We start from the raw sequence: 20,554 nt of genomic DNA on the forward strand, positions 1-20,554 counted from the left end.
CTTGCCTAGCATGTGTCAGGCACTGGGTTCAATTCTCAGCACTGCATATACATAAATAAAATAAAGGTCTGTTGACAACTGAAAAAATATTAAAAAAAAAAAAGAAATTCATTAAAACTCTGTTTATTTTCTGCCTGATCAAAACAAAGAAAGTGTCCCTGCACCCCTTCTCCTTCTCTGCCTTAGTTTTTTGGTGCTCATTGTTTTAAAAACTCCTATTTCTATTTTATTAGAAATAGCAGATTTACACATTGATGGTTCAATTAAAACCAGCTCACAACATACTTGAATTTTTCCTTAAAAGGACCACCTAATTAAGGCATGAAAAATTCTTGGTACTCAGAACTAATGAATCATTAAAAGAAGGGGTTCTCAAATAGTTATTCTGGCCTTACTCTGTTCTAATTGTTTTTGTGAAAGAATTTTATTAACAGAACTTTGGGTTAGAAAGCCAGAGCTGAATTCTGATTCTCTATTGATTAGGTGTATTAACCTTGGGGAATTTAGTTAGCTACAGAGTCTTTTTCTTTTTTTTTTTTCTTTTTTTCCCTTAAGTGTGGAATTCACTGAGTTTTATACAGTTATAGCGTTACGCAACCATCCCCATTATGTAATTCTAGACCATTTCATAACACCCCAAAGAAGCCCAATGCTCTTTAGCACTCACTACCCAATTTCTTCCCAGCTTCTGGTAACCCCTAATCAGCTATAGTCTTTATGTCTTCATTTGCACTGGAGTTTTGTTTTTTTTTTTTTTTTTTGGTACCAGGGGTTGAACCCAGGGGTGCTCTACCAACCAGAACCCTGGTCCTTTTTTATTTTTTGTAAGTTGCCCAGACTGGCCTTGAACTTGAGATCTTCCTGTCTCAGCCTCCCAAGTAGCTGGGATTATAGGCCTGTGCCATTGTATTCAGCTGCAATGGGAGAAATTAATTAAGATTACTGCCGATGGGGAAGAATGATCTGGTTCACAGACACTATGCAGTAAATATTAGTAGCTAATCAGGAAAGCATTAACTTACGCAGGGACGTGGGCAGTGATGAGCAGTGAACTGTTTCCGTCCAGAGTTCTGAGTTTTTTATTTAACTTACCAGTGACTAGTTAGTTATAATTAGATAAGTCATGTAATCTAACAAGTAAAGCCCTAGAGCGCTAGGAGTCTGTATGGAACAATGTTCTCTTTAATTATTGTACCACTATAGGTTAAACAAACTTACAAAATATATACTCTCGGATTTTTAAAGGGGAAAAAATTGACCAAATCTTTTCCAATGATTTTCTTGACCCAAAATTGCAGCCATTATCTGGTGTTTCCGAAGTGTCACCCAGAGACTCCAGTAAACATTTTGTTACAAGGGTGGGAAGAAAAAGAAGCCATAGCAGGTGTTGAGGTGCGTGCTTGTGGGTGTGCATGTGTGTGGGTGTGCACATGCAAATGTGTTGTGCCTTTGTTATAATTGTAAGCATACCATAAAAGCTTTCTGTTTGAGCTCTACTTCTTAGATCATCACTTTGTGCTTTGTTTTATTTAAATGACTTTTCGAAAGTTTTCTTTCAGTGAGGAATCAGAGAAAATATCAAATTAGGTCTTACTTGCTAAGCACCTGTTTAGAGTGATAGTAACAGAGCTCCAGGACTTCGATTGTTAGATGTGGATGTCATGTGTCTTGCCCTGTTCCTTCTTCCTTTCCAGTCCCACTTTACATGCTTGTACCAAGGAACATTGGGTGTTGATTGTATCTATCGCTAAAACAAATTGGATCCCTTTACTTATCTTTATACAAGTACTTGCAGTAAAAAATATTTTCCTGACTGCTAAGATGGTACACAGTAAAATCACTGTCTTCTGACCCTGCTGAGAGATAGCATAGATTCCACAGAGTCCAAGGCATTTAGAAATTATGAAAGGCTTCTGTATGCAGGAACAAGGATTACAAGCAGGGACATCATGCCTGAAACTATATTGCCTGCAAGTCTTGGAGATTACATTAGCTCCAATAGCAGTTTTCTTTACTGGTATTTCATGCCTTATCATTGCCTATAATCAGGATTTTTTTTTTTTTTTTTTTAAGGAACATAGTGTTCCAGTTCATCTCTAGAAAAACATGATAAAGTATTTAACATTTTCCCCGTAAACTCATGAGATTTCTGTTAAAACTTCCATTTTAAAAATTGTATTTGTTTGAATCTTTCTGAACTACTGAAGAATGAACCTTCTTCAAAATATCACGTGTCTCCTTACTGAGTTTCAGAGAGTGGACTTTAAAAGGAGGGGAAGGAATAGTAAACATAAGAAGAGGGAGAGTAAGAGCTCTGGATACCTGGCAAATAACTGCCAAGTATTAGTAGTCTGTCTGTTACTGGCTTGGTCTTGCAAGGAATCTGAGGCTTGAAGGTAGTAGGTAACCTTCACTAGTTCAGCTAGTAGAACCGAATAGTAGATAGTGGAGCTGGCATTCCAACGAGGTCAAACAGTTAAGAGAACAAAGAAGAATACAGAAAAACAAATATTTACTAGACCTTGAAGGAAGAAACCTGCGCTCAGGCACAGAAGACAGGAAAACGCTGGCCTTCGGTGAAGAAAGTGTCTCGTCTTCTAAAGGACAGTTGTGATTTGTTTCTGCATTAATCTGGGTTCTAGTCAGGACCCAGGTACAGAGTATCTTGTTTGGAACAGTTTTTGGAGAGCACAGGCTTTGGGTGGGGGGTAATGAGGGGAGGGTTCACTTAAGAGACTGAGAGCAGAGTTTCCACGGTCTTAGGTGTTCGAGTCCTCATGGCCCTAGGATGAACAGCAGTAGCGTGGAAGGCTCAGAAGCACTTTTCCTTCTTCACTGTTTTGACACACACTGGATGGTTTTCACAGTTTGTTCTTGTGACTCTGGCTGTTTCCTCTGTGCTGTAAATGACTGGACCCTCCCCTCTGTGGTGAAGAGCCAGTACAGGTCGGCCTGCCATCGCCTTCAGGAGCCGTCAGCGTACTGAAGCAGTGGCTGCTCTTGTATTCAGTGCACATTAGAAAATGGTAGGTTGTACGTGACATTAAATGTCTTTTAGACTTCCTTGAAACCTGGCATAATGGACTGGTAGATTAATAATATAATGTCTGTCTTTAATCCATTCAGAACTAAGGGATCACCCTGGGTACTCAATTATTTATGCTAATGGATAAGAGAACATTGGTCTGAATAACTGATAGCAAATTGTTGCGAATTATTTCCTGTTAAGGAAATCTGCCATCCCAGCTTTAGAAATAGCAACCCCATTTTAGCTGTGGGAGATGGTGAATGAGTGTCCATAGATCCTGGTTATGTTCCTCTTGGTTCTGGGTAGCCATTGCCAAGAGGGGAATTGGCACTGTGGGTCAGCTAGTGGCAACCACAGGTAGGGGTTCCTTGGCTCTTGACTGAGGTAATAGCTGTCCTTGAGGAGTGCTGTGCTCAAAAAGAGCATTGCTCTGCCCTCCAGGGCTTCCTACTCTCAGCGTCTGTCCTTTGGCTCTTGGGAATAGAAGAATGTCCAAACCCAGGGGAAACATAAAGTTCCTAGGATATTCCTGGTTTCTGGATATCTCTATGACATGTTTGGAAGTTACTGCTTTGAGGGAAAAGCAGTTGGGAGACTTTGGTTGCTAAGTAGGTAGGCAGTGCTGATGGTCTTTCTACACATAATCAGAAGTTGGTCATGTAAGAACATCTGTACCATAGCATACTTAGGACACCAGAAATTCAGCCTTAATGACCACCTACTCAATCTCAGGAGACTATCCTGGAGGGATAAAAAGGTGACCACTGCTTTGAGTTTGAGGTATTACTTCTAACTTGCCTCTTCAATAGCCTTTCTTTATAATACACGTGAATATCTATGGGTCTTAGGCCTACTTTGCCTAAAGTAGTTCAAATTCCTTCCTTTCTTTTTCTTTTTCTGTTTTTTTGTTTGTTTGTTTTGTTTTGTTTTTGTTTTGGGTGGTGATGGTGATGGTACTGGAGATTGAACTCAGGAGTATTCTACCACTGAGCTACATCCCTGGCCATTCCTCTACCCCTTCATTTTTATTTGAGGCAGGATCTTGCTAAGTTACCCAGGCTGGCCTTGAACTTGCAATCCTTTGCCTTCCAAATTGGTGGATTACAGGTGTGCGCCACCACACCCACCTTAAATTCCTTTATTTATAGAACAAAAATGGTCAGAACATTCTATGTGTTTTTCAATATTTATTTTATCCTGATTTCTAAATATTTGATATTAATATATAATTTGGCTCTCTACTCCTAGGACTGACCCCTCTGCTTACTTCTTCCTGTGTTGCCAGTAATAAATGTTTGTAACTGCCCAGTTCCAATAATGTATTGTAATGGTCTCTTACCCAAAGGAATAGATTAATTTGGGAGGGGAGCAGGATTTTATAACTTCTTTTCACTATTCTTAAGATGTTTTTTTGTTTTTGTTAGTGCAGGGGATTGAACCCAGGGGCATTTTTCCACTGAGCTATATCCCCAGCCCTTTTTATTTTATATTTTGAAACAGGGTCTTACTATGTGGCTGAGGCTAGACTTACACTTGTGATCCTCCTGCCTCAGTCTCTTGCCTCACTTGTTGGGACTGCAGGCATGCACCACACTCCTGATTGCTTAAGGTTTTCGGTGTAGCATTCTTACTGATTTGACAAATGTAGGTTGTAATTAGTGAACATTTCCTTAAAAAAAAAAAAAACAGACGTCAGCCTACTTATTCTATCATACTCTTTTCTTATTAGTAGTGGCTTCTTCCCAAAATAGGACTGCTGGGTGAACATCCTTAGATAAGATACCACATTTCAGTTCAGCATTTGCTTATGTAGCTTTTTTCTTCTTTTTATCTTTATTTCATTTCGAATGCCCTGCAAAGTAAATTTGCTTCAGTGGGTACCTCTGATCGAAGGTCCTGCGTTCTCAGGGCTCCTAATCTAGTACCCTGACCCTGACTCTGGATTTAGAAAAAGTCTTTGGGAAACAGAAACTGTCCTCTGCACCAAACGCTTGTGGAAAGTGAAAGTGCAAACAGACAGGACAAAGGACATGTGGCAACGGAGCTTTTTCTTTTTGAAAACCAGCAATTTTAAGAAAATGAAAGCACTGTGGATTTTATTTGTCTCCTGCAGGAATGTAGGCTTTGTTAGAATGGATGCCCATGAGAGTAAACTCCCACTTCTAGCTGCTTTGCTTCTCAGTGTTGGGCATTTTATCTCTTCACTTGACTGAAACCAGGCCTATTCCTTCCTTTCATGGTTTTCATTAGTTTTTGAATCGATGAAAGAAGCACAGTGGTATTCAGGATTTTGCCTCATAGCAGGGTTTCTCAAGGAATGTTGCACAAGAACAGTGGACAACACACAACAGAGTTACCCAGAACAACAACTCTCACAGCCCAGTGTGCATTGGCACAACCTGGAATCTTGCAGAAAGGTAGATTCTGAGTCCACAATGCTGGGCCCAGCAATCTTCACGTCTGACCTGTGCCCAGGTCTTGTGAACACTGCTGGCCTGCAGGTCCCTCAGTGAGGCTATAGGAGACTCTCTTTGGAGTAGTAATATGTGTTATGGTGAAAAGAAAACTCTGTGACCAAATAAGGTTGGTAAGTTCTGTGTTTATTAATAAGATTACACAACTGGCTGGCTAGACTTCTTAGGTCTGTGATTACTGATGAACCGTGCGGGTGTCCAAAAAGTAGATACAGCACCCAGTGCTTTTCAAACTTTTTTTTATGGGTCATCTTAGGCAACTAGCATTTCACAAGGTAGACTAGGAAACTTTACATGACAGACATCTGCTATTTAAAAGAAAAAAGTCTTTTGAGTCTGTAATACAATAAAGCACCATCTTTATTGAGAATAAATATACCCTTGTTGTATGAACTGTTGAACATTTAAAATATTTGACTCTTAAAGTATCTTTTAAAATTATTTTTGAAGGAAAGACTTGAACTGACTTAGTTGTTTGTTATTCCCTGCGTGCATTTCACTATTATTTTGGTATTTCTGGTTGGTTTTTAATAGAGAGAATAAATACATTTCTCCCAGGGCTGGAGGCCGGGAAGTCCCATGTCAGGTTGGTGGCATCTAGTTCTTCTCACTTCATCATACTTGGCAAGAGTGGGAGTGCATCTCCTGCGGGTTTTTGAAATTATGAGTTCCCCCAAGAAAACTTTCCTTAGCTGAATTCAAGGGTGGGGTGGAACCTTTCAATAGAAACAACCGTAAATATTTGAAGATGAGAAAAGCCTTCAATTCAGTAATACAGTCAACGCTGGTGTTACAACTGTGTAGCTTTGCATCCTGAGTTAGTACATGATGTTTTATTTGGTTGTTACTATTTTTCCTGGTGCTGGCTTTAGAACCCAGGATCTTCCTTGTACATGCTAGGCAAGCGTTCTACCACTGAGCCACACACCCAGCCCCTGGTGCTGTGATTTCTGTGAGCGGTGGCATGTTATTAGGGACCTCAGTGTTTTTCTGAGTAACAGTAGCAGCACAACAACTAAGATTTATTAATTCTCCATGCTGTTCAGAAAACTTAGTGATACTATACTCTTAACAGTCCAGTGAGGATTATTGGCACTCTAGTCCTGCCCCCTGCCCTGCCCACTTTACAGATGAGGAAACTGAGCTGCCTAATGGAAATATTCCCTCATTTAGCTGTGGTAGAGCAGTTAATCATGGTGCAGCAGGTTTTGAACACAGACTCACCACTGTAAAACATGTGTTTTACTAATTGGCATTATGGCTTTGTTAACCCATGTTTGTTGAGAGATGACCTTGTGATCACTACTTTGTGCATGTAATTTCATTGTTCATAAAGTTAAAAAGGCCGTGGCTTCCTGTCATGAAGAAATTGAAGGAAGCATACTGTTAACAGTGTCACAATATAAAAGAAGAACCTTGTCCATTGTAGATTATTTGGAAAATACAGAAAAGTTCAGAGGAGATAAAAATAACCCATGTTATTGAGAGAGAACGTCCATTAAACCACATTTTTTTCATTTTAGAGGAAAAATATTTTATTAAAAAAAAATTCTTTAACTGCTCTTTGTAGCATCTCAACGTGTTTGTTTTGTTGTTTTTATGCAGTGCTGGGGATCCAGCACAGTGCCCGATGCATGCTAGGCAAGCACCCTAGCACTGAGCTCTGTCCCCAGCCTAGAGGATATATATTTTACATAGTAACATACACACATTACTTTCACAGAGTAGGGTATACATGTATTTATTTACACATGTATCTTTCAAACACACACAAAAAAATCCCTCTTTTAAAGTGATTTTATTAATTTGCAGTTAGCATAGTACAGTATCATAACTCAAATTTTTGTCATACCATGGTGTGAAATCTTAACTCCATTTTTGAACTAAGTGACCCCTGTGCTTTTTTCTGGTGAAATAAAAACCTCTGGAAAAGCTCTCTGAAAGTCTAACTCAGGTTTGGGGATTGCTGTTAAAAGCAGAAACACGTTTCCACCATGGTCCCTGAGGCTCTCCACTGCCCCTGACAGGCTGTGAGTGTGCTGGGGTTTGGTGTGTGTAGGTTTTGCCTTAGTTTAGAATTTCCTCCCTACAGTCCCCGCGTTGTGATGTCGCTGGAGCAGCCAGCCGTGGGTCACACAGAGTGAGCTGTCAGTTTCTGGGCAGGCTCTGGCCAGGAATCCACACAGAGGGGAAGCAGTGAATAGCGATTCTGCATTTCCCGGAGCTGCCAGTCTACCTATCCTCCCTGACACCCTGAGGACTGAGGACCGGGTTTCTCAGCCACACTTCCGACCTACCCTGAATGTTGCTATTTTTCAATCACAAGGATGGTTGCTAGAGGAGAAATAGCAAGATTTTGGAGTCTGGAAAGCCTTCACATGGGTATGTGTGCAGAGAATGAATCCTTCTGTCTGGGCAATGCTGCGGTCTCAACTCTCTCCAAGTTGCAGTTTGTGCTTTATCTCTCTTTCTCTCTCTCTGTCCTGCTGGCCCCCCATCCCCACTCTGTTCTGGTCAGGTGTGGATATGTACAGTAAAGCTCATTCCTCCCAGGAAAGTGTCATGAGGGGAGGTTTCATTGCAGACATAGTCCATCGAAGAGATTGATTTGGGGTATGGCACAGAACTTAGTATGAAAGAGAAAATAGTAAGACTGAAGAACGGTCTGTCCTTTCTACAAGAGGTAGGGTCTGGTCTTTGCTACTGGTACTGTTTCTGGTTTCTACTTATTTGTTTTATGAAATACCCTTTACTTAAGAGATTATTGTTGAAATACATAAAAATATTTCTGGCTAAATTTAGGAGTGAGGTTGAAAGTTGTGAATTGATTTTTGGAGAATACTGTTTACTATTTTCAAAAGTGATATCACCTTGTATTTGGTTATTTCACTATCTTCTCACACCCTTTTGTGTATTTAAATTTCTTTAATTACACTCAACCTAACTTCTTTTTTTTTTTTGTGAGTATCAACTACTGGACTAGTCCCTATTTGAATGCAAAACAAATGTTATGCTGAGAAGTTATACGATATAATCCATGCATTTTTATAAGAATTCTTGTGTTCTCTTACTTAAGCAAGTAAGAGAAAAAAATACTACCTAGAAAGAATTTTCTCTGTACATGAACACAGTAGGATGCCTTAAAAACAGATCTTGTCTGTTTTTGCCTTAAGTAGATGCCAGTAGCTTGTACTGAAATGAATGGGAATTGTAGATGACAGCTTGAAGGCAGCCTCGGGCCTTGTCGGAGTGATGCTGTTTGGAGTTTGTGCTTTCTTTCTTGTTTTGATTGGTTTCTGTGCTAGCCTGGAGAAGACAAGGATGTGGTTATGGCTTCTGTCTCTGGCTGATTATCAAAATAAGACTGGTGTTCCATTGCACTGGCCCAATTTAGAAAAAGGAAAAAAAGTTGCCCCCGGATTTCTATATTGAGAACACAAACCTACCTTCACAGTGGCCTTGCTGGTCACTCAAGTGACAGAGCTCAGTAATGCCAGCATCCCACATAGCACCCACTGAGTAAGGCCAGGATGGAGGGAGGGGGTAAGTGGGTGCTCCTTGCCTACTGCTGGGAGTCGGTGCATGGGAGAGTTGGTGGCCTCCCTCTGACCTGCAGCATTCTTCCAGGCCTGGGAGATGATCCGGAGCTGCCTTCCTCCCACATTCATGTAGAGACCCAGGGGAGGCCTGACTCAGCCTCTGAGGGGAATGCTCTGTGTTGCTAAAGACACGTAGCATGCCAGAATCTTTCCTTGGAAAGCTTGTCCTTTGGAAATGGATTTTGGGGACCTCTTCCCTCCCCAGCATGCCCTCAAGGAATTGGGAGAACCCTGCTCCGATGCCAGAGCACCCCTGTCCCCCTGACTCAGCTTCAGTGGACTGACCCTGGCTGTAAAGGGCTGGCAGCAGTCTCCTAGGCCTCCCTGCTCTTTTCTTTCCCACTCCAAAAGTTCCCTTGAGCAGTATGTTCCTAAGACAGAGGTCTCTTGCTATACTACCTGCACATGTACAGTAAAATGACAAGCATGGTGTAAATCAACTGTAAATGGTAAGCTAGTATAAAATAAGGAATAATGCTCACTTGTGGTGGGCTTGCTTTCACCTGAGAGGACTGGGAAGTCTGTGTGAGGCCCTTAGGGACACTCTGGTGATCCTCAGGGGGACAGTCCAATGAGGATAGACTAGGAGCTGCCGTCCCAGCCCTTCCAATTTGATGGCAGCTAAGCGAGGCTGGAGGCGAGGCAGACTCGCCCAGGATTGTTTTGGAGCAGACACACCTAAATCTGAATCCAGCCCCACGACTTGGGAGTAATTAACCTCTTTGAGGCACAGTTTTCTCCTTGATAAACGGACAGTAATAACCCGGGATGCTGTGAGTCTCACAGATGATTCATGTTAGTCTGAGCGTGGTGCCTGGAGCACACAAGGAACTTCTCAGAGATGCAGTGGAACTGGCTGGGGTCTTGCTAGTTTCCACCAGTCAGCCAGTGAGAGGCAGAAGCTGGAGGGGGCAATGAAATACTGACCCGAGTGAAAGAAAAGACGGAGCATCCAGGACAGATCCTCAGGTGTCAGAGAGGATGGACAGAAAAAGCCATCGTCAATGCCAGAAACCCAAGGAGGAGCAGCAACTAGTGAAAAGAGAAAACAGAAACCCAGGGACAAGCCAAAGGTAATACCCAAGGGCTTAGCAGGGTGTGGTGGTCCACTCTTATAATCTCAGCAACTAGGAAGCTGAGGCAGGAGGATCCCGGTTCAAGGCCAGCCTAGACAACTCAAACCCTGTCTCAACATTAAAAAAAAAACTAGAAAGAGGGGCTGGGGAGATAGCTCAGTTGGTAGAGTGCTTGCATATCCCCAGCACCGCAAAAAAAAAAAAAAAAAAAAAAAAAAAAAAAAAAAGAGCTAGGGAGGGATGTAGATCAGTGGTAGAGCACTTGTCCACCAGGTGTGAGCCCCCCTGGTACTCAATCCCCAGCCCTGCACAAAAAGAAAAGAAAACCTGAGGGCTCATCACAAGATGCAGAGAAACCCCAAACCTGAATCCTAGGTCTGAACTGGAGACAAGACAGAGGCCCACCTGGAACAGAAGGAAGCAGGACTGCTGGCTCCAGTTGGGGCTGGGGCAAGCCCTGTGGGTGCTGGCTGCCTAGGCTCCTGGTGCAGACCTACCCTTGCAGGGCCCTCAAGACCCATTTTATAGATGAGCACAGTCAGGCTCTTTTTTGAAAGTGAGCAAGAGCATCTGTGAGATAACTCCAGGACAAGTTTTCACTTTAAACTGAGAGGGGGCAAATTCATTCACTGGTAGTTCACTTGATTAAAGATTTTTATACCCATTTTCAGAGGTTTGCTAAAAATTCAGCTTAGTCATGTTGTAACTGACTCCTGTTAGCTCTGGGCAGCCAAAATCAAACATGGCCCCCAAGTGCGATGCTGATGTGAAGCTGTATATTTTGGGAGAACCATCCTTCCTCCACCCCCGCCTCCCAGCATTGGGGATTGAACTCAGGTGCCTCACTAAGTTGCCCAGGCTGGCCTTGAACTTGCACTCTTCCTGCCTCAGCCTCCTGAGTAGTTTGAATTACAGGGATGTGCCACCATGCCTGCTTGGGAGAACTATGTTTAAATGATCCTTGGACTTTATGAAAGGTTAGTAGTGAGGGCTCTTATGTCCATTCTGGGACTCTTTTTGATTTTGTTATTATTATGTATGTTCCAAAGATTGAAAAGTGCTATTTATGGAAAAAAATACTATTTATGGAGAGTGGTTAAAAGTCTAGATTGGACTTCAAAGTGACTTTGGCGACAGTGATATTTTGTGTTCTAGAGTGTGAAAGGTATTTCATGCTGTAATTCAGTCAGCCAGCACTGACTAATAAGCATATTCCTCATCCTTGAGAAAGTCAGTGGGGATAGATATAAAGTAACTTAAAGATAAAAATTTGAATATACACACAGTATTTTTTTAAAAAAAGCCAATATGTTACTGTGGGGGATTGGGGAATAATGTGAGAAGAGAGCTGAAAAATTGTGGAATTCATCCACCAAGAAGTGACAAACTTTTGAAAGATGATTGGGAATTCAACAGGCTGTTTTGGGAGGGAGGTCGCTCCATGCGAAGAGGTCAGCAAAAGGATCTTTCTCTTTTCATTGGAACAGAGAACACTCAGTGGTACCAAATGGCTAAAGCAGAGCTTTCCGTGCAGTCAGAATCCATTTCTCTGAAATGGCCTCCTGCACAGATAGGCAGTAAAAGACATGCCTCTTAGAACTATCCATACTTGTGATGTGGTTTAAGTAAGGTTAGCCTGAAAGTCCATTGGTTCCCAAATTTGGCCAGGCATCAGAAAGAATCATTTGGGGAGCTTTTGAAGACAGATTCTTTTTTTTTTTTTTTTTTTTTTTAATATATATATTTATTTTTTTTTTTTAATTGTATACAAATGGGATACATGTTGTTTCTCTATTTGTACATAGAGTCAAGGCATACCATTTGTGTAATCATACGTTTACATAGGGCAATGATGTTTATTTTTTTTCCTTCCCCTCCACCCCTCCCACCCCTCTTTTCCCTCTATACAGTCCTTCTTTCCTTCATTCTTACCGCTCTCCTTATCCCTAACCCTAAACCTAACCCTAAACCTAATGCTAACCCCTCCCACCCCCCATTATATGTCCTTATCTGCTTATCAGCGAGATCATTCGTCCTTTAGTTTTTTGAGATTGGCTTATCTCACTTAGCATGATATTCTCCAATTTCATCCATTTGCCTACAAATGCCATAATTTTATCATTCTTCATTGCGGAGTAATATTCCATTGTATAAATATGCCACAGTTTCTTTATCCATTCATCAACTGAAGGGCATCTAGGTTGGTTCCACAATCTGGCTATGGTGAATTGAGCAGCAATGAACATTGATGTGGCTGTATCTCTGTAGTATGCTGATTTTAAGTCCTTTGGGTGTAGGCCAAGGAGTGGGATAGCTGGGTCAAATGGTGTTTCCATTCCAAGCTTTCTGAGGAATCTCCACACTGCTTTCCAGAGTGGCTGCACTAATTTGCAACCCCACCAACAATGTATGAGTGTTCCTTTTTCACCACATCCTCGCCAACACCTATTGTTGCTTGTATTCTTGATAATCGCCATTCTAATTGGGGTGAGATGAAATCTTAGGGTAGTTTTGATTTGCATTTCTCTTATTACTAGAGATGTTGAACATTTTTCCATATGTTTGTTGATTGTTTGTAGGTCTTCTGTGAAGTGTCTGTTCATTTCCTTAGACCATTTGTTGATTGGATTATTTGTATTCTTCGTGTAGAGTTTTTTGAGTTCTTTATAGATTCTGGATTCTTTTGAACACAGCCAGCTACCCACCCTGGTTCCATGGTGCTGAGTCAGGCAGTCTATTTTTCCTAAACATTCTCCTTGTGATTGAGTGCCATGGTCCTAGGTATCTGGGAATCGCTAAAGAGAAATGGATCAGGTGCCCTGGCAGCACGCGTTGAGATTGCTTGTTCTCTCTGTGTGCATCTCAGTGGTTTGAGGTTCACCCACTGAGATGAGGGATTCAGCCATGATTCCAACCCTTCGAGCAGCCCCTTGCGAAAGCCACTCACTTCTGTGTATGCGGCTGCCTGCCTCTGCCGGCTATTTCTGCTTTTGAGATGGGAAGTCCAAATTGCTTATCTCAACCCTGAGGAAGTCAGTAGGAGTGATCAGCAGGAGGTTTTCTGAAATACATGTTTTTAACAGATTGTTCAAAGCCCGGAACTTCCCCAAAATAAGATGAGGGGAAATCCCCCCTGAGGATCCTGCAGTCTGGGAAAGGGTGCTGCTCATTAGCTACTGTGCTGGTGATAGCTGGCCCATAGTGCAAGTCGCTCACATCTGTATCACCTTCAGACCAAGCCCTGGTGAAGCTGCAGCCTGGCATCTTAATTCCCATCTTCCATCTGTTTAAGAAAATGCTCCACATCTGCCTTCTCATCCGACCCTCACCAGGATACCTCCCTCTCTCAGCTACCATGCAGGGACATATTCCTCAGTTACAAATGAGAAAACAGAGGTCAGAGAAGTCAAGACCTTTCCTAAGGTGGCCACTGTGGGACTCAAATCTAGATCTTGGGATTCCCAGTCCAGTGCTTCTAAAATCCTGGAACTTAATGTGCAAAAAAATAAACCAAATGGGAAAGATACTTGTTCGTCATGAGGAAAAAGCTCCACCAAGCTGTGGGCCTCTGGGCCTATTTTCTGTGTGTGCAAATAGGAAGGTGTCTTAAAATGTCTTAAAATGCAACACTACATTGTTGGTGCCCTTTGATGATTCCTGTCCTCCAAGTTCACCCTCAGAATCAGTTACCAGGTTTGGGCCTTTTGCTTTTATTTATTTATTTTGCAGTGCTGGGGATGCAACCCAGGAGTGCTGTACCTCTGAACTACATCATCAGCCCTTTTAAATTTAAGACAGGGTCTTGCTAAGTTCCCGAGGCTGGCCTTGAACTTGTAATCTTCCAGCCTCAGACTCCCGAGTTGCTGGGTTTACAGGCATGTGTCGCTGTGCCCAGCCAGGTGTAATCCATTCACATGTAAAACCTAAGTTCAGACAGAAGAGTGTCATTTTTCTGAGTGTAGGAGCTGCTTATTGTTGGCTTTTTTTCTTTCTTTTAACCTCTTCTTTAAACGTAACAGTCCTACTGATGTAAGATATGGCACATCCTCTGTGGATACCACACTGTTCTGTGTTTGTGTTTCTGAGGCCAAGTCTGGCCAGGGCTGGAAATGTAGGCTTGCAGACTGGGGTGGGGGAAGTTCTCCTCAGATGTCAGCCATAGCCTGAAGGGTTGGTCATTTCATCCAGGAAGTAAACAGACTTGGAGCGTAGAGGGGACCTTTGAGGCTAAACTTCAAGATGCAGCCATGTAAGGGGCAGGGTTAGGAGAGGGGCAGAAGGTGCCTCAGGAAGAAGGTGGCCCAAGTACAGTGCTCAGGAGACCCGAGGACTGCATTTCCAGGAGTGATGGTGAACAGTGATTATTAAGTAAGCGCTGAAAGCTCACTTCTTGCAAGTTTGGTATTGGTGGTATTCTGTGGGAAAAACTCATTCCTCGCTAGAGGTATGTGCTGATGTCAGTACGGAGAGCTTTAGGAGATAAAGGGTGATCTTCCTGGGCTTGGCTGAAGCTTTAAGAAATGCCATGCAAGGAGAACGCTGGCTGCTCTCATGTTGATGGCACCTAGAAGTTTAGGCTTTTAAAGGTGATTTCAGTTTGGAGCAGTCTGGGCTCCTTGTTTACACCGTCGTTTTAAAAAATGACTTTTACACACTTGTTTCCCCCAGTAGAACAGACAGTACAGTTATCATCAAGAGTGCTGAGAAACTACACCCCTTGCTCTGCTGGTAGGACTGTGAACTGATACAGCCACAGTGGAAAACAGTAAGGAGCCTCCTCAAAAAACTCAAAACTACAAAATCGCTCTGTGCTTCAACATTCTCATTTCTGGGTATATAACTGAAAGCATTGAAAGTAGAGTCTCCAAAAGATAATTTGCACACCCATTTCAGTAGCGTTGTTCACAATAGTTGAGGTGAAAGCAATCCAAATATCCATCCACAAATAAGAAGATAAACAGAATGGGGTGTGTATGTAACATGGAATATTATTCCATCACTAAAAAGAAGGAAGTTCTAACACATGCTCCAACACCGGTGGACCTTGAGGGCATTATGTTCAGTGAAACAAAGGGACATACCGAATGTGATTCCACTCATATGAACTATCTAGTCAAAATCATGGGGACAGAAAGTTGAAAAATGGTTGCCCAGGAATGGGGGGAGGAGAGGAAGTTGTGCTTGATAGGTATGGCATTTCAGTTTTGCAAGATGAAAAACTTCTAGGGAGTTGTACAACAGCATGAATAGATTTAGCACTACTGAACTGTATCCTTTTTAAAAAAAAAAAAAAATTGGGGGGATTTTGTTGTTATTTAATTACAGTAGAAAAAAAGGAAATTTACTTTTTTATATATATTAATTTGCCCTGATTTTGCTGAAGAACATTGAGATTTATTTATTTACTCACTCACTCATTCATTCGTTCATTCATTCATTCATACGTTCATTCATTCATTCATTCATACATACATACATACATAAAACTGAGGTTTGAGCCCAAGGGCATTTTGCCACTGAGCTACATCCCCTAGCTTTTTTATTTATTTTTATTTTTTTATTTTGAGACAGGGTCTTGCTGAGTTGCTGAGGCTGGCCTTAAACTCACCATCCTCCTGCCTCAGCCTCCTGAATTGCTGGTATTACAGGTGTGCATCACCACACCAGCTTGAGGATTTATAATTGCTCTATATCACACAAAATTCCTCTGAATAAAGAGTCCCTATTACTAAGTTTCATCCTAGCTGAGGGTTTTGAAGCCCTCTGCAGTTGGTGGAGAAGGCAGCCTCCCAGTTCTGTCGGATCTGAGTCATGTAAAAAGGCATGCCCCTCACCAAGAGGTGGGTGTGGGCATTGGCACCCAGTGGGCACAGGGTTTTCAGTTAAACTGCAGGTTGGTGTTTCTCCACCAGCAGTGTGTAGTTCAGTTAAAAAACACTTATTGTTTGCCACATAGCAGCTCCTTTAAGTAGAGTGGAATCAGATTAAGGCCTTGGAATACTGGGGAAGAATTTTGTCATGATGCAATAGATAATTAATGTGTAATTTCTTGTGAAATCATTAAACTACTATTTTAAATTTACCTTGGAAGTACTGTATATCTTGTCTCAGGGAGGGAGACAGGAGGCCCAAAGACTAGCTAGAGAGTTTTCTAACGAGGATCTGAGATGAACACTGGGGTGAGAGTCAGGACACCTGGTTTCCATCCTGGCTCTGATCCAGCACTTGTGTAGCTCAGTTTAATAACTTGACTTCTTGGATCCTCGGTTTCCCCATGGGCAATTTGTAGTTCAGTTGGAAAATGATTATTGAATGCCTTCTCTATGATGGGTGCTGGGAATACAAAAATAGATTCTACCCCCCCCCACCCCCCGAAAGGAAGTTATTGTCTTTGAAGGGGAAACAAAGATCAGGACAGTGAGCACATAGGCAGCATTATGGTATAGCACTAAGATCCCTCTAATCTAGATACATACTGAGAAGTCCAGCTCTGTAAAACACATCTAAATTATAGGTCAAGAACACAAGAGTCATTAGCTTAGAAGGAACTTAAAATCAGGAATGTAGTTAAGGTCATGAAGGGGAAAGAATTAAAACAGAAAACTGAATCAGGTCATTGACAGGCCCAGTTGGGATTGGTGAGCTGGGGTGGGAAGCAAAGCTTAGCAAAGCACCAGAGAATCAGTAATTATGCCTACTCTCCAGAATGGTGTAGAAGTACTAAAGTTTTAGGATGAGGAAGTTTAATATCTGCCCAGTAGTTTTGTCTTGTTACCAATAGCAGAGGGACTGCAGGGAAAACAGTACTGCCTGATGGGTAAAGTTAGAGGCCCGATGCACACAACTAGGCGTACTAGTTCTTTAGTTTACTTGTGTGTAATTCGGTACCCAGTTATAGCACCCACCACATAGCACTGCCATGAGGATTGTATGAGCTGATACACCTAAGAGGGCTTAAATCAGTGCCTGGGACGTCAAACACCAAATTAAAGAGTGTCTTGCCCTTCTGTGCTGTTTTTCACTTTGCAAAGTATATTTAAACATCATCATTTCATTTGAGGCTCACAACCAACCAGTAACAATTACTGTTGAGAATTTATAGTCAGTCCTAAGAGATGGGTATTTCTTTCTTTTTTTTTAGAGTTGGTAGTATTTCTTATCCACATTTAACAGATAAAAAGACTGAGAAAGGTGCTTGATCAAGAACTCACACTCAAAAGAAAAAATTTTAAAAATTATTTAGTACTGTCATTTGAAGGCAGGTCCATCTGATGCCAAAGCCATGCTTTAAGTCAGTGTGCTGTACAGCCATGCATCTCTTAATGCATTACTGGGGCACATTCTGAAAAATACATTCTTATACAGTTCCATAGTTGTGAACCTCCTAGAGTGTACCTACTAAAACATAGACTCATGTAGTCTAGTATACACCTGAGCTTTTGCTATCCTAAGCTATAAACCAACCCGTACAGTGTGTTCCTGTAGTGAATACTGTAGGCATTTGTATGAATTTTGTATATCTAAACATAGGAAAGGTACAGGAAAAACATGAAGAATTTTTCCACTCCGTGTTAATCTTATGGCACCACTGAAATGTATATAGTTGATTGAAATGTAATTGTGTGGCACATGGCTCTTTCCTCCCATCTCAGGCATGTAGGTGTGCCAAGCAGTTGTCTAGTTACTAGGAATGCAAATAATGACAGATCAGATTAGTTATTGCATTGGTAACTTTTGTTTGAGCCAGACAGTTAATCAAATGTTAGATTGTGATGACTGCTACAGAGGGAAATAAACTGGGGAGGGTGTTATAGTTTTAAGTGGGAAGGTCCAGAAGTGCTTGCTGGGAGGGGAACAGGTGCATGTGTCTGGGGAGGGGTGCTGGGTGCAGAGGCAGCAAGCCCTGGGCAGAGGGCAGCACCTGTTTTGTTTGTAGTCAGGACACCAATCAGGACCAGAGCAGAGTGGGAGGAGTGGGAGGCGCAGTGTGTGTCTGGGGAGGGCCTTGGGACTTTGGCTCTCTCCCCTGCGACTGGTTTTGAGCAAAGTAATACCTTCAGACCTAAGAATGATGTAGTAGCACTATTCTGGCTGCTTTGGAGAGAATCTTCTATTGGGGCAGCCACAGGAAGGCCAGTGAGGGGCAGCTGGATTGAGTAAGCCCCAACCAGGTGCCCCAGGCCAGGGTGGTGGGAGACACAGGTGAGAGGTGACCAGGTTCTGGCTACCATAGGAAGCAAAGGTAAAGTCAGGTTTGCTGGTGAGTCACATGTGGGAGGAAAAGGGCAGCAGAAGGAGAATGACCTATGAATAGGTCCATTTTATAGATAGAGAAAACCGAAGTTGAAGGAGGTCAAGTGTCTTGCTCCAGGGGCAATTAGCTAGAAAGGCAGTGAAGTGAGGACATTTATTTGCCCAGGTAAATTTTTTTTAAAGTAAGTGTTATTTTATTTTGAATTGACATGTAACAATTATACATGCCTACTTAGGGTATAGTGTGATGTACACATGTATACATTGTGTTAATGACCAAATGAGGCAATTAGCATATTCATCACCTCCATCATTTATCATTCCTTTGTGGCGTCTGGGGACTTTTTTTACCCTGTTCTTTCCTTTGTGCATGCTGCCTGTCACCTACCCCAGGCCCCTGCCCCGCCTCTGCCAGCCCTGGGAAGTCTGAGTCACCGATCTGCATGCTCTTGCACCTCCTTTCCACAGTGCTCAGTAGATACTCATCTGTGGTGTAGAAACCACTGCTGTAGAAATCTTCCTCATGACCCACCTCGTTCTCCTGTGTTTATGGTAGCAGCTCAAAGGTTTTAGCATTCCAGGTCCATGTCTCTTTCCAGAGGGTTCCATTCTTGTATCTCCTGTAAAGTTGCTTTACCACTTCTTCAGTGGGTCCTCCTTCTCATTAGACTTGTGTAAATTGTGCATTTGGCATGATCATTACTGATTTTCCCCCCCTTTACTGATTTTCACAGCAATAATCAGGTCAGATGGTAGGGCCCTCCCTGGGCAGATATTGTTCAGTGGTTCTTTGAGGGAAAGTGCCATTTTCAGGGCTCTGCTCTGGGTGGGAAGCCCAGACACCTCATTTGACTGAGCTGCTGCTGCTTCTTCCTCCACTTTTTCCTCTTTCTTTTTTCTTTTCTTTTTTTCTCAACTGTCGCTGAAATGTGATAAGGAAAAATGCCGTTGGTTCCAGGCGGTGCCAGATCACTGTTGGCTGACATCTGAAGATTCCTGCGGCTTTGGACTTTTTACAAACTGTGGTTTTGTGTATTTTGTGCTCAGCCTGGAGCATTAGAACATTTCAGACATTAAAGGTAGTCACTGGACCTTGCTGTCTGGGAAGCTGCCAGGGTTGGAGGAGGCTTTTGGCTTTAGTGCTCTTTTGTAGTTTAAGACATACTTGTGCATGAAAAAAAAAAAAAAATACATATACACTTGCTTCCCAAAACTTCCTTCCCCTAACTCTGAAAACACATACCCCAGGAAAGTGCAGTTCTCCACCTGTAAACTTTCTGACCACAGCAGAGGAAGTGGAAGTTACACATTTATAAAGGAGCCATTGCCGTGCTTGGTACAGGCATGAGTGTGTTTCTCCCGCCCCCACACACCCAGAATCAGACTACAGCATTACCACCAGCCCTGCACTCCCTGAGGGCGAGAAGTTCCACTGAGAAAGAGGGGTGGGGAGGAGTGGAAGGTGGGTCCTGGTAGGTGGTATCATCATTCCTTGCCACCTGGCCGTACAAGAGACAGACACAGAGCTGGCTCTCTGCATCTGTCGTGCCTGTACTTCTCCTGGAGTTCCACTGACCCTGCTGTACCCCTGGCAGTGCTGTCCTCTCTCTCTTGGTAAAGCAGGGAGAAGCCAGAGCCCAGCTGAGGCTCTGGAGAGACTCTCCACTTTGTGCTTAGGTCCAGGAACAGACCTTTCCCTGCAGCCCCACCTCTGAGGCAGTTCCCTTTCCGTTTCACTTCCCTGAGTAAGATTGGGGATGGGAACAGGAGTGGGGAGTTGAGGTGGGGAAAAGGTGCTTGGCACCATGCACCTGTCCAGAACCCGACTTGGTCCCTACTAAGAGCTGGAACTTGGCAATACCATCATCAGCTCATCCAGGGTTCACTGATTTTGTGTTCAGTGCACCAGCCTAGGCAGTTACACATCAGGGCCACAGTTATGCATACCAGTGGGTACAGCTGGCTCACTCTAGGCCCACAGGAGGACTCTGGAAAGGAGGTGACTGCAACTGTGTTGTGGGCTGTCCAGGTGGCAGAGGCACCCTACAATGGGGAAAGCAGTTGGAAAGTTTGGTCCTATCAGCAGATGTGGCTGGGCAGGGTGCCCTGACACTGTGTTCAGAG

At 42.8% G+C, this 20,554-nt stretch overlaps 1 protein-coding gene across 8 annotated transcripts in view; it reads left to right on the forward strand.

Annotated features, from left to right (window-relative positions):
- Positions 1–20,554, forward strand: part of Spata13 (spermatogenesis associated 13) — a 322,568-nt gene that overhangs the window by 276,471 nt on the left and 25,543 nt on the right. The window contains exon 1 of one of the 8 annotated variants that reach the window (XM_047552805.1): positions 2,879–3,026. The exons of 6 other annotated variants lie outside the window; for them this stretch is intronic. Coding sequence is in view for 1 of the 2 variants with exons in the window: in XM_047552804.1 (XP_047408760.1) it covers positions 7,830–7,884 (55 nt within the window). In the remaining variant the exon portion in view is untranslated. Of the gene's footprint in view, positions 1–2,878; positions 3,027–7,732; positions 7,885–20,554 lie in introns of those variants that run through there. One more of the 8 variants, XM_047552804.1, reaches the window with a different exon arrangement.

The sequence above is a fragment of the Sciurus carolinensis genome, chromosome 5 (genome assembly GCF_902686445.1).
Source record: "Sciurus carolinensis chromosome 5, mSciCar1.2, whole genome shotgun sequence".
Classification (NCBI taxonomy): domain Eukaryota; kingdom Metazoa; phylum Chordata; class Mammalia; order Rodentia; family Sciuridae; genus Sciurus; species Sciurus carolinensis.